Genomic DNA, 14,853 nt, shown 5'->3' with positions numbered 1-14,853 from the left:
CAAACTCAATGTCAAAGCATTTCCTTAAGTGACCCGAGCTGCGCACCAGAGCAGCAGCCCTGCCGACCGAGTGGCTGTAATTCTGAAGAGTGGAAGGGGGTTTCACAATCAAATATATTGCTCTGTGAAGGCAACATTTGTAGTTTATGGTGTGACGGATGCCAGACTGTGTCAGTCATCCAGCTAGGCAGTCCCTCTCCCAGGCCTTCCCCCTATCCCGCAGTCACATTTTCTATCTGTTTTGCTTCTGGAGAGGATGAAGCTAGCTTAACCTGTGTTCGATCCTGTAACTTACTCAAACCTGAACCAGACTCTTTGTCTGGGTTCCCCTTGAGTAATTTTGCAGGGCTGATTAGCATAGGCCTATTAGCTCATGCTGGCATATGTTGTGGCTGTGACATAAACATCTTTGTTAACTGATGGCCTTTCAAAATTTTAATAGACCCTTCGCGGAGAGTTTGATTGACAGGTGATCTCACCAATAACAAAGCCAAATCTGCCAGTTCACATGATCAGTTATTGAAGTTACAAAAGTGATTTAGTCAAGAGTACTGAGAGATTTTCTCTCTTTTGTTGTTTGATTAACATGAATGACAGACAAAGGGAAAATTAGACTGCTGTCACTTTAGCTGCAATGTACTGTTACACAGTTTTTTTTTTTCACTTAAGACCTGAATTACTGTGTTTTACAAGGATACTTGCAATGACAGACATTTTGACACAAACAAGTGTGTGTATTTAGTAATTTAAGGCCTGTAAAGCGCCAAAAATAACTTGGTTCAATACATTCATGCTTTGTTAGCACCATCTTCACGTGTGCATGCCTCTCTGACAGCTCGTGCATATAGTGAAAATAGTTCTCTTTTGCTGAATTTTAATGGCTTAAAATTACTTGTTTTTAAACCTCAATGCTTAATGCGTTTTTTGTGACCACGTAGCAAAGCAGCGTTATGTGAGCATGTAACCGCGATAGAGACGATATTCCAAAATCTCTACCAGTTGACAAATTGCTTTGTGAAGGGTCAATTCTGGCATCCATTTGCCACGGTGGTTTTATTCTTCTGGAAGGTTCTGTCCCAGCTGAGCAATTTGGCATGAATAGGAATGCTAATGCATAGCTTTCTCCAGGTGTTATTGACCATCTACGCCTCTTTCGATCATCATCTGACTCTTGTATTCTTTCACCCTCAGGTTCCTCTCTAATACATCCTTTGTAGGGTTGACGGGCCCTGTCAGCGTTCAACGCAACCTCTCCCGTGTACTCACCTCTCAGAGGGTCCACATTTGGAGTCTGCGCCGTGATGCCGTCGGTCAGCCCACGTGGGTGACTGTAGGCAGCTGGGAAGGCGGTAGGTTGGATGTGGAGGAGCAGGGATTATGGCAGGGATCGCCCCCTCGGCAACGCACTGAGGGCCAGATGGGCAGGGGGGGTCGTAGATGGCGGGCCAGCTTTCCCGTGTCGGGGAGTCGTGTACGGGTGGTCACTCTAGTGGAGCACCCATTCGTGTTCACTCGAGAGGTAGATGAGGATGGGAACTGTCCCGCTGGGCAATACTGTTTAGATGCAGGGACAAATAACTCGGAAACCCTGGACCACTTGTACACTGAACGGGCTCAAGGCAACAGCAGCTTTTTGCCACCGGATTTCAGCAAGTGCTGCTATGGATACTGTATTGATCTGCTGGAGAAGCTGGCAGAGGACATGAACTTTGAGTTTGACCTGTACATAGTTGGGGACGGGAAATATGGAGCTGTCAAGGGTGGACAGTGGACAGGGTTGGTGGGTGACCTGCTGAGCGGGGTGGCCGATATGGCTGTTACCAGCTTCAGCATCAATTCAGCTCGCAGTAAAGTGATTGACTTCACCAGCCCGTTCTTTTCCACGAGTTTGGGCATACTAGTGCGCAGTAAGGACACGGCTGCACCCATCGGAGCGTTCATGTGGCCGTTGCACTGGTCCATGTGGATGGGCATCTTTGTGGCGCTGCACATCACAGCGCTCTTCCTCACCCTCTATGAATGGAAGAGTCCCTTCGGCATGACGCCTCATGGGCGAAACCGCGTGAAGGTTTTCTCCTACTCCTCAGCCCTCAACCTCTGCTACGCCATCCTCTTCGGCCGCACAGTTGCCAGTAAGACGCCCAAGTGTTGGACTGGACGTTTCCTGATGAACCTGTGGGCCATATTTTGCCTGCTGGTTTTGTCTAGTTACACTGCAAATCTGGCCGCAGTTATGGTTGGGGAAAAGACCTTCGAAGAGGTCTCTGGAATACATGATGCCAAGGTGAGATCCTTAAAGATGCTTCGCTTTAATTTAAGGTACATTTTACATCAGGAAAAAAAGATTTCTCAATAAAACAACTAATGGTTTCAATTTATGGATTTTGTCAGTGAAGCTATTCTGCTCGTCGCTAAGCTTAATTGTTAAACACCATTTTGATATTACATGGAAAATATGTTTTTTCTGAAGATGAGTTTGTCAACTATGTAATGGACAAACTGCATGGATTGACAGGTAACATACAGTGCCCTCCATAAGTATTGGAACAGTAAAGACAAAATATCTTTCTCTGCTGTGGAGTCGACATTTGCAAATATTATTAAAAGATGAATTAGCGACAAAGGTCTTTTTTTTAGGTCTTTCGACACACACATGTTTTACCAAATAAAAAGGACAATACTTTTAGAGTTCATCCCACTATTTCATGTGAGCATAAGTATTGGGACAGTTGAATTTGAGGCAGAAGGAAAAGAGTAAAAGCTAAAATTAAGTAGCAGATCCGTTGCATGCAATCAGAGCAGTGAGTCTGCAACCCATAGACATCACCAGACTCTTGTTCTCATGCTTTGAAATGCTTTTCTTCCAGCCAATTGCAACTGTTGCTTGTTTTGGGGAGTATCTGTCTTTAGTCTTCCCTTCAGCTGGTGAAATTAATGTTCAGTCAGATTTAAATCTGGAGACTGATTTGGGCAATCTAAGATTTAATTATTATTTTTTTCCTGATAAAGTCCTTGGTGTTTTGGGTCATTGTCCTGATCCATGAAGTGCTTTCTAATGAGTTTGGTGGCATTTTCTTGACTATTGGTTGCCAAGATGATTTTGTCCCCTTCCAAATTCATTCTGCTACTGCCATCATACATTAAGTCATCATTAAAATGAAGAGGTCCTGTTCTAGAGACAGCTATCTTTGTCTCATCGGTCCATCAACTCTATTGGCTCACATTTGTGAAGAATCTTGTCTTTCTATTGTTGGTGCTGATCAGAGGTTTGCATCTTGCTGTGTAGCTTCTGTAATTCTGTGTCAAATTCTCCTGTGGACTGTAGATTGTCAAAGCATCTCCCCAGCTTTCTGGAGGTTGTTGGTGATTTTACAGACATGTATTTTAGGGTTCATTTTCACAGCTTTTATGATTTGTCTGTCATCAACTACTGTTGTTTTTCTCAGCCGATCATGTTGACATTGGTTGCTGATGTCGCCAGTAGTTTCAAAACTCTTGATTTCTCCATATGCTCTTTGTTTTTTCCTATAGTTCTAATTGACTTGTTTTCTTTTAGCATCCAAATTGCTTGCTTTTCTTTCAGAGTCGGCTTCCTCGTCTTCATCCTGGTTTGTGTGTTTCATGATCGAATGCAAGACTTAGAATGCAGAAGCAATGGGTATAACTGATAAAACACATTCCCTGCTTTTAATATCTGAAGAATTAATGCAACAGGAAACAGCTGAACACTTAGAAAGACATGTGAGGCAACTGTTCCAATACATCTGTTCACATCAGACGGGGAGATGAAACCCTAAAAATGCTGATCTTCTTAGTTGACAAAACATCTTTCTGTTGAATCACCCAATAATAAAATGTGACATTCTGTAGTTTTGTCTCATATTTATCTTTTAATCATATTTACAGATTTCTTGACTCCACAGCAAACGAAAAGAACAATTTTGTCTTTACTGTTCCAATACTTATGGAGAGCACTGTAGTTGATAGTTTCACTCAATCAATGGGACTGGCCTTGTCTGGTCAACCAAATATTATTTTCTTGACCAGGTTAACCTCAAATTGTAATATTTATTTGAATTAAAATCATAAAATGATTCCAAACTATAACAATGTGTTTGGTTGGTAAAATAGATTACAGTTTTTGTGAATATGAGTACAACTAAATGTTTTCTTATACTGCAAGAACATTATATTAACATTATATTATAACATTAACATTATATTATAACATTATAAGTCAGTTTATTTTTGCATAGATTTTTGAACGTTTTATTAATTATTTTGAAAATAATAATTACAAAAACTGTAATTGAAGGGACATAAAGGCAATTATGTGTGAGATTATGGTGTGTTCTCTCTTAATGGATAAAATATGATATTTCAGAAGAAATTTGTTAGGAAAGAAAAACATAATTATCATCAATGGATAAAAAATTGACCCTAAATTATTGAACAACGTTGTTTACATTACAGTACAGTGCACAGCTGTTATATATCATAGTTCAAAGAGCAGTCCTATAGCTCAAACAGTAGAGTGTGGCACTAGCAGTGCAAATAACTGATACTTTGAATGCACCGTGGATAAAACCTCCTATATTATATCAATAATTGAACATGTATCATGGTTTATAATTATTTATTTTTTTACCACACTTTGACTCCTAAGACTTTAGCGTTTTTTTTCCCCCTGCCTTTGGCCTCAGCTCCACCACGCATCTCAGGGATTCCGATTCGGCACTGTTCGGGAAAGCAGTGCGGAGGATTACATGAAAAAGAGTTTTCCTGAGATGCACGAGTACATGCGGAAGTTCAACGAGCCCACCACACCTGATGGTGTCGCCACTCTCAAGTAAGAGATCAATTCATCCAAACAGAATGCATTTGGCTAGCAGATGGCAGCAAGCGCTCCTGGTGTAGTTATACTGCCAAACACTGTTAGCAAAAAGTGAAATTTACAACACATGGGAAAAAACCTTGTGCAGAGTGATCAATAATTCAAACAGCAGTTGCACCCTGTTCAAAACAATGCAAATGCAAATGCTGAATCTTTTCTCTAACAGTCCCCCTTAGTGACTCACTGGTGTACAATACTGCAGGTGTCAATATTTCGGCCAAATGAATTCAATTTTTGAATAATAAAATGAGGTGTTTGCCTAAGGCAATTTTTCTCTCAGTGTATTTGAGTCTAAGTTCTGAGATTCCCTCTCACTGCTGCTCGCCAGGCGAACCGTTTGTTGTTTCCTGCCAGCTGCAGTGCCACAGTCTGTCACACACATACCAAATTGTGAAGTGTGTTTTTTTTTTTTTAATTAAAATTTGTATTTGTTTTTATTTTTCGGCTATATAAAAAAGTGAGAAGAGAGCTGGCACAGCTATATATAAAAAAAAATATAAGGAGGAGAATTAAAAAAATCCTATGTGGTTTTTATCTAAAGCTTAATTAACAAGTTTCTTTCCAATGAAAGTAAACCACTTGATTTTTTATTTCCTTTTTTTGGCTGGACTCAAGACTTCTAACCTAGTTTGCTCTCACACCAGAGATGAATTTAGAAGGAGAGGAGAAAATATTAACATTTTTGAGAGTCGCCGCATCTCACTTCCTTCAATAATTCCTTAGTAGAGTTTAAGTCTATATGGCAGATGGCAGAATTAAGCCTGAAATCATGGCATAGAAGTTGCTTCATTTAATTTTTTGGATGTATCACTCAGAATGTAATTGGAAGAGAACTTAAAAGAGACAAACGTCTTCAAAAGAGTCAAAGATCCATGAAGTCTTTGAATTGGCTGAAAACACTTTAATCCTTTTTTTAATTTTGAGAAGAGGATCAGAGGTATCAGTGACCGTATGTATCGCAAAGCAATTCATTTCTGAAACATTTGGTTTTTTAAATTTATGCCACAGTCTGTCTGCTATTGGCTTTTGACGCCGTTTCTTTGCAGTCATGTTTGTAAAATTCAAGAGTTTTTTTTTTTATTTTGAAAGAAACTACTAGTGGTGAAATGTCAATAGCTTTGGCAATGATCATTTTGATTTGTACTGACAACATGGAAAATAACTATTCTTATCAACCACAAGTCGTGCTGCTAAATTTGTTTAATTTCAAATTTGCTGATGGCTGAACTTTTTGATAAATGACGTCTTTTATTATGATTACATTAAGCAAGGGTGGGCAGCTGCCCTTAAGGTGTCACTATCCATTAAAAGTCCTTTTTGGGCTCTATTCAGCTTGCATCTATAGCGTAACTGCTGATTTATGGCCACCGCTGCAGTTTATGAACATTTATCTCAGACAAATGATGTCTGTGTTCCATTTGCACCGGAATGAGATGCACAGTCTGACTTATGAAAATCATACTGTGCATGTTTAATGAGAGAGAGTGCGTGTGTGTCTGCCTGTGTGTAGTTTTGTAGCCCCCCTCTTTTTATGTTGTGAAGGACAGATCCGCCTCAACTTGATGCTTTTATTATGGACAAAGCCCTGTTGGACTACGAGGTGTCCATTGATGCCGACTGCAAGCTGCTGACAGTTGGAAAACCCTTTGCTATTGAAGGTAAGCAGGATGTACAAATTGAGTTAGAACAATTTAATCGGACAGATGATGTAGCTTATGGCTTATTTAACACTGAAGGGATAGTTCACCCCAAAAGTGAACATACTGTTATTGTTTACTCACCCTCATGTTGTTTTGGACCCTACTGACTTTCATTGTATGCAAATGGTAGCTATATTGAGATCACATGACCAGACATACAGCTTGCAATGGATGAAAAGAGCTGAAACACACATGGTCGAAATAACGATACAACCAGGGCCTAAAGCTAACATTTCGCTACATTTTATTTACTTTTATTTTATTTTTTATTTTAGCTAAGTTTTTTAATTAATAATTAACTAATGAGTAAAGGCCTGTTCACACCAAGAACGATAACTATAAAGATAACTATAAAGATAACGATATTAGCGTCCACACCAGCGAACGATATCGTCTGTTTATTCTGAGCGCACGAGCGTCTGCCGCTTTAAATCCTCGAGCTCGTTATAGCAGGATTGATTCTGATTGGATGTTAATGTTTGTATCGTTCATCAGCTGGGAAAAAATCGTTCTGAAAATGATTCCAACGATAACGTTTCTCTATGCCTTTATCGTTATAGTTGTAGTGTGGACTCCGCTATACTTTAATATTGAGAACGATTTTAAGAACTATATCTTTATCGTTATCTTTATAGTTATCGTGCTTGGTGTGAACGGGCCTTAATACTGTTACAATACTACGGTAGCATGGTATTTGTATACCAATATTAAATGTAAAGCATTTAATCTCAATTAGATTAAATAAACCATTGTTTTTCCTATTATTTTTTAAGACAACTTTGCCTCCCTTGAAAAATTCACTGGCATACAATAAATAATTCAAAATCATCACATGATTTGAAATATTTTATCAAACATATGTAAAAGCTAGAGGCAGATCGGCCAGAATACTGGATGATTCTTCTCTGGATGTGGAGAAAACTGCTGTGTTGTGTTATTCAATGAGCAAAATGAGATAAATAAAGTCATTAGAAATCTGGACTGCCATTGGGAGGTAGATACTGTGCTCGAAGGGAATCAAGAGAAGAAAATAGAGACAAATTGGTTAGAAGTATTCAAACTTCACATTTGCATTTTTTAGAATGTATTAACGAATGCACAACTGACAAGGGGAGAAAAAGGAAGAAGTCAACTTGGCAGAGATCTCTCCTGCTGTCATGCATTTTTGTGGGGAAGCCAATTTAAATGCAAACCTGGCTGTTTTCCTGAGCTGCCTACAGGACGCACAGATCTTTCCCGAAGGCGGCACTGAGAGGTGTGCTGGAGGAAAGAGAGAGCGCTGGGGAAAATAATTGTGGTCCAGTCTGTAATGATTTCATTTCCCAGGCCTAACCCTGAGCTGGGCAGCAGGGCTAATTGGGCTCATGCCCTGCTCGTGTCGTGTGAATTACATTAAGCCTGTTGTTTCATGTCTCATGTCTGTTCATTCCCCCTCAGCACGTATTATACCTCTGTCTCTGTGCTGGAAGATGTTATGTATGTTTTTTTAATGGATTAATAAGCATGGCCTCATGCATCAGCTGGAATTTAACAGACAGGTCTTGACCTTCAGTTTTGCCCTTAAATGCAGCAAAATTATTTGCTCAGCATTAATGACTTATATTTTAACATATTTCAGTTTTTTTTCTTTTAGAAGGTATATTATTGTTATTATTACTATAATTAATATTGCTCTGTTCTAAGCAGTAAACCTCATTATTTCACTGAATTTATAAATTCATATTTTTTTTAAATGATAATGGGGTATTTAAGAAATAAACGTGTATACTGCGCACCAAACATATAAGTGGTTATATTTTTCTTCTCTATTGTTTGCTTAATTACTCTCATCAATATAAAATGTAGACAAACATAAATCTGTAAAATTAACTAATGTCCCTTGTGAAAAAGAAGTACACTTCAGTATACTTTAATAAAGTGTTTATTATGGAAATGATATACTTTAAAAAGAATAAGTGAGAATGGAATTGATTTTTTTTTTGGACACATATTAATTGAATGTTAATTGCAATTACATGAAAATGTATTATAGTTGAAATAGATGTTAAATGCAGTTAGCTGAACTTTTGCTTTTGACCCACATAAGTATGACTTGAGTAGTTCTTATGGATATGGAAAATTTCATGATCACTGTCGAATGCACTTACAAGCAGATTGAGTAATAGAGCGTATTTTCATTTGTGTGTGAACTGGCCCTTTAAGAATGGTGATTTTACTCCATTCACTCCATTATTTCAGCTAACAGCCGTTTCCTATAAAACACTGAAAGAAATTATTTGAAACTTGGTCCAGAGAAAGGCAGTTTAATGATGCTTTGTAGCACATTATGTTTGTTCTGGGGGTGTTTTGATGAATTGGACTGACTGAGTGGTTCCCCCTCAGGTTACGGGATCGGACTGCCCCAGAACTCACCGCTCACCTCCAACATATCTGAATTCATCAGCCGTTACAAGTCAGATGGCTACATGGACATGCTGCATGACAAGTGGTACAAGGTGGTGCCGTGCGGAAAGAGAGTCTTCGCAGTTACAGAGGTGAACAGGATTCAGTCTAACTGAAAGTCAAAAGAAAAATCAACACTGGTGTACAGTGCAAGGCATCTTCAGAGGTGGCCCAAAACAGAACTGGATCATTTGGTTTTAACATTAAGAAATTAAAAAATATATATTTATTTGCATAATTCCTATATCAGTTCAATCCTTTTTACCGGATTAGAAGCATGTAATGAATTCATGGTTGGCAGTGTCACTTTTCGATCTCAAGCGTTTGAGCTGTTTGATGGTGTTCTCTATGCCATGTCAATGCTGTGCACTTGTGTTGATTTGATTTTTGTGGTTGTATGTTACATTTAGATTTCACCTAAATGTTATATTGTTGGGAAATGAAGATTATTAAGTTATACAGTGAATAAATAATGCATTCGTTTATTTTATAACTGTACTTTATCCCTCTTTCATTCCTGGGAAATGATGATTATTAAATGATACAGCAAGTAAATAATGCAAAATTAATAAGGAAAAATGTTTCATTATCCCACTTATTAGACAGTTAATTATCAAATAAATAAAGTAATTTGAATTAAATATTTATGTTCAGCCAAATGAATCAGAAATTTAAAACTTTTTTTTTATTTTTTTATCTTATTAGGAAATGGACAAAAATTTAGATGACATCATCTTGCACTCATGGGCGTGTCCTAATTTTACACAATCAGATGCTGTGTAGAAAATCATTCAACACATACACTGGATAAGAACATCCCGATTAAACCTCCCAGATCCATCAAAAAGTACAAGTTCAAGATCTACCAAACCCAGTAAAGGCTTTTTTTTTTTTTTTTTTTGCAAAGTCTAATAAAAGAAAATAAACTAGCTGCTACCCAAGGTGATTTTTACCTACCAGCCTGTTACTCAGTTCGTCATATTTTGCAGACCAAATAGAGTAAAATAGATTGTATCATTGAACCAAAGTCACAGAACCGGTCACCATTTACATAAATTATTAGTGATTTAAAACATTATCATCCAACGTAATGGCAGACAGGCTTTCCAACTAATGTCAATCAATATTTACATAGTATAATAGCAATAAATAGCAATAAATGTATCAATTTCCCACACGTCCTGCAAAATCACATCTGCAACAGAGCAATAAGCAGTTGGTCACCCTAATTTCACGGGGTCCTTCTTAAAGTGCAGACATAAAATCTTTGTGCCAATCAATTAGACCAAATCTCCAGCCTGTCATCTACTTCCAAATCACATTTTTCTTTAATTAATTACTGGCTGTTTTATCCAATCAAACAAAGCTCCTGAGATCTCAGCAGTGACACCATCCTGTCATTCTTCATATGAAACCACCAATAGAGAGCTCAAATGTTTATCAGCTCCACAGAGCCCTTTTAAGTCTGACAGGCTGATATGAATAAGTGATGTTTGCTTTAGAGGGGCTTCAGTTCTTACACATTGATTTGGCTCAGTACCTTCACTAACTCATCTGGTGTCATTATCTCCGGTGCTGACAGAGGTGTGCGTTAGATCTGCTCGAAACCTCAGAAGATTCCGGAGTAAATGACACTTTTGGAGCGTGCTGACGGCTGACATCCAGAACGGCCAAACTATCCCTCTCTCCTTAGACACTGATTTCTCTGTGCTCCCCAACACTTTAAAGGGGTCACATGATGTCATTTACATTTTTCCTTTCTCTTTGAGAGTGTTACAAGCTCTTGGTCCTTAAAAAATGTCTGTTAAGTTGCAAAGACTAAAGTCTCAAATCCAAAGAGATATTCTTTATGGAAGTTAAGAGTCAACCACTCCTACCTAAAACGGCTTGGACTGTTTCCTGTGAGAGTAGCCTACAATGCCGGTGTCTGTTTCTATAAAGTGGGGCAATTCCAACTTTGCAAGGACAGTCTGGAACTACTGACACACAGTCTGTAAGTACGTTTTCATATTTAAAGGATTTGCCACTGATGATTCAAACGCAAGTTTTGAGCAGTGTAGAGTAGCGCTTGTTGTTTGTCATTCCTCTGATCACAATTGCAGACATGGTTTTATGTTTAAGCAGCGCGATACACTACGCAACACGTAAAAAGACAGTACAAGTTATTATAATTAGTAATTATGTCCCCACTGTATGCGACAAATGCCTCATTTGTAATGGATTTAATTAGTTTTGTCTTGTCATGCTGGGACTCGCAACACAGTATGTTAAGGGGCGTAACATTTCCGTCACACGCTGGATGCATTCGTCCAATCACAACGCACTGGATAGCTGGCTAAACAGAGCAAACCTTGCTTTTAAGACCAATGCGCTTTGTAAAACATGTTTTAAGACGTGTTTCAGAAAGGCTGGTCATAGAGGAGAAACAATAATGTACATTATGTGGAAAATAATGTGTTTTTTGAACCTTAAACCACAAAAACACGTTGCATTACACCAAATACACAAAATAATGTTCTTTTTAGCAACATCATATGAGCCCTTTAAGCTTGGAGTAGCAGTGCCTGTTTTTTTCCATCTCTAATTTCAGGGGGGAAATTACCATTGCCTGAGCAGAAAAGATTATTCCTCATTTCCATTTCAAATCTCGGCGCTCTTGTGGCATCAGAGCCTCACAGAAGGACGAAGCATTGTGAGCTGGTTAAAACCTACACAAGATACACTCGGTTTTGAATCGATCCGACAACTGAACATGTCTGAGACAGAGCTAATAGGATGTGTTATTTCCCAGAATGCCGCTTGGCAGTACACAGCGGCCTTACAAAGATTTACAGGATTGGATTCATGCTTGTGGATCAGTAAAATACACAGTGAACCTGGCTTCATCTGCTCTCTCAATGGTTTTGAGCACACAAGGTACCCGAAAAAGAGTCTCAACTGTGCATCAGTTGAGAAGTTTCTTCGCCAAGATACAGGCCTCGTGCCCTGCGGTCTAAACACACAGATGAAAGAGTTTGATGTTTATTCATGTCTTTTTTTTTCTTTTTTCTGTTTTCTGGAGTCACTGTTTCTGTTAAGAGATTCTCAGGTCATCATCTGCACCAAACAACTGTGCAAAACTAGTGACTGTTTTCAGAAGGTTTCCACAAACACTCCCCCTTTTTCTATTGGTTTGCAAACATATAGCTCCGCCCCAAACTCAATCTATTGGCTGAGCTACTGTTGCTATGTCAAGCTGTTTAGAAAATTCAAACAACAGAGTCTTTTCAGGCTGACACTTTTCAGGTTAATAAACCTTCAAATGGTTCACGTAAAGTCGACTCTGCATTTATAGAAAATTATTTTAAAGAACCCAGGAATTCAAAATGCTATTCATCAAGAATCCATCATGGTTTCTACAAAAGTCATTTAGCAATGCATCTTGTTTCAACATCTTTAATAATAGAAATGTGTCTTGAGCAGCAAATCAGCATATTAGAATGATTAACAGTGCTGACAATTCAGCTTTACATCACAGGAATAAATTACCTTTTACAATATGTTCAAATAGTTATTTTAAGTTGTAATAATATTCCTCAATATTACAGGTATTTTTTTCTGTATTTTGATCAAATAAATGCAGCATAAGAGATGTCTTTCCAAACATATATATGCTTTTCTACTTCTAAAATCATCCAATATATACACATTTTATTATTTAAAATGTGTTAAAATTTTAACGTTGGATTACATTTTTTTTATTACATTTTGAGCAGATTTAATATTTCATTCAAAGTTTCTTAAACGTTTTGATGACTCATCTGAGTCATGTCCCGTCTCTAATGTTGCATGCAAAAAAAGGTCACACACTTTACTGTACCTTTAACTTTCAACATTTTCTTAACAGTCAACTTTATCTTATAATGCAGTGTGAAACACTTTCAAAAACCTATAGATTTATGATTTTAAAAAAAAACACCATTATTAGGCTATGTAGAGCTCTTTGATCTGATTCATTTTTTTTGAGTCTGTGTTTTAGTACTAACTATCTAGAGGTACATACAGTCCTCTAATATTGATGTGGCTCCTGCTTCGCTTTTAATAATTAAATTTTTAATGTCAATTAGTTCAAGTTGGTAGGAATCCTTCTCCATCAAAGACTCACCGGGAAGGCTTTGGGCTTCTCTGGGGCTGATCTGATGTCAGTCAGCAGTATTGTAGTGCCCTCCTGTGTACAAACACCACATCGCACTGCTTCGGTCCTTCTCACTGCAGTCTCATCTCTTCTGGATTTGCTCTCTCTCCTCCAGACGCTGCAGATGGGCATTCGTCACTTCTCAGGGCTGTTTGTGTTGCTGTGTGTGGGTGTGACCGGGGCCTTACTCACTCTGGCAGGAGAACATGCCTTCTATCGCCTGGTTCTGCCACACATCCGCCGCAAACAGAAGTTTAAATACTGGCTTCACACCAGTCAGGTGAGCCATGCATCACTCACCCATCTGACTTTGTTTCTCCTATTTAACACAATTGGGGATGTTTCGTAGTATGTCCTTTTTATAGTGAAAGCGAATGGTGATCAGGTCTTGTCAGATTGAAAAGTTGTTATATTTTCGTACACACACAAACACTTAACCTTATTTTCTTTTTATTTCAGTTTTAGTCAGTTTTGTAATTCATATGAATCTTATTTATTTTAATTAAATAATAAAATATCAATTGAATTTGTAGATTTGGTTTAATACATAATTATTTGTTTAAATAATTATTTGACAATGATTCCATCTTAGGTAATAAGTTGAAAGTACGATCAGAAGTTAACCTAGTCTTTATTCAATTTTCATTTAGCCAGCTGATGTACTTTGAGGTTAATCGATAAAATGTAAACTTAAAAAACAAATAAGAGTATTGTTGTTTTAAAATATAAAAACTAGCAAAAAATGAATACTAAAAAACACTTAAGAACAACAACAACGAATACTAAAAACTAAAAATCATATAAATAATATATTACCTGAAAAAATAATGAACGTTTGAAAAATGTCAAACTTTATGAGGGTAGATAGCCATAACTATTTGTTTAAATGATCAAAAAATACTTTTGAGCTGTCACCAAGTTTATTATTCTATCAGAATGTTTCCTTTCTTCCTTCCACTGATTACTAAGATTAAGAACGGCACAGTTGTGTTATTCACGGGCCGAGGCTTCGACTCTGTAAATGAGCTGTGCTTGATCTCTCCGGCTCTTTCTCTGAGGGCTTGTGGAGAGATTACTGCCAAGCCGAGTCAGTAATTGCCATCTCTGGAATATTGATTTTTAAAATCAAAAGCTTGATGTCAATCTCTCTCATTCATCCCTTGATGAGATAAATCCTTTTTTCTTTTCTTTTCTTTTGCAGAAAATCCACAGAGCACTGAACATGACTTATGAGGATGTGAAACGGCAGCGGGCGAACACAGAGAAAAGGTTTTGACTGTTTTATTAATCTATTTTTCATTTTAACAGCAGCTTATGGCATCTTACTTCATTTTGAATGTCAAAAATGCACTTGGGTTTAAATGATATTTCAGTGTTTTTACTCAGAATGCTGATGTTATTATAGCAAGAAGAGGATCTTGTTATGATAGTGGAGCTCTTTTAATGGTTACAGTTCACCCCCAAAATAAATATTATTATATCATTTATGAATATTTAGAATTCTTTTCATGTTTTTATTATTTATTTTAATTTGTTTTACAATTTTTGCTTTAGTCATTTAATATTGGTTTTAATTATATTTAGCTTTTATTTTTATTTCAGTTTTAATAATTCAATTGAAACCTGTTTTAAATCATTTTCAA

At 37.5% G+C, this 14,853-nt stretch overlaps 1 protein-coding gene across 1 annotated transcript in view; it reads left to right on the top strand.

Annotated features, from left to right (window-relative positions):
• grin3bb (glutamate receptor, ionotropic, N-methyl-D-aspartate 3Bb) overlaps nt 1–14,853 on the top strand; it is a 70,112-nt gene that overhangs the window by 53,715 nt on the left and 1,544 nt on the right. The window contains exons 3-8 of the mRNA XM_052568732.1: nt 1,192–2,284; nt 4,704–4,849; nt 6,437–6,552; nt 8,977–9,128; nt 13,326–13,490; nt 14,412–14,479. Of these exons, the coding sequence (XP_052424692.1) occupies nt 1,192–2,284; nt 4,704–4,849; nt 6,437–6,552; nt 8,977–9,128; nt 13,326–13,490; nt 14,412–14,479 (1,740 nt within the window). The remainder of the gene's footprint in view (nt 1–1,191; nt 2,285–4,703; nt 4,850–6,436; nt 6,553–8,976; nt 9,129–13,325; nt 13,491–14,411; nt 14,480–14,853) is intronic.

Source organism: Carassius gibelio, chromosome B11 (genome assembly GCF_023724105.1).
Source record: "Carassius gibelio isolate Cgi1373 ecotype wild population from Czech Republic chromosome B11, carGib1.2-hapl.c, whole genome shotgun sequence".
NCBI lineage: Eukaryota > Metazoa > Chordata > Actinopteri > Cypriniformes > Cyprinidae > Carassius > Carassius gibelio.
The sequence above is the reverse complement of the archived record's forward strand: the minus strand, read 5'-3'. Positions and strand labels throughout refer to the sequence as shown.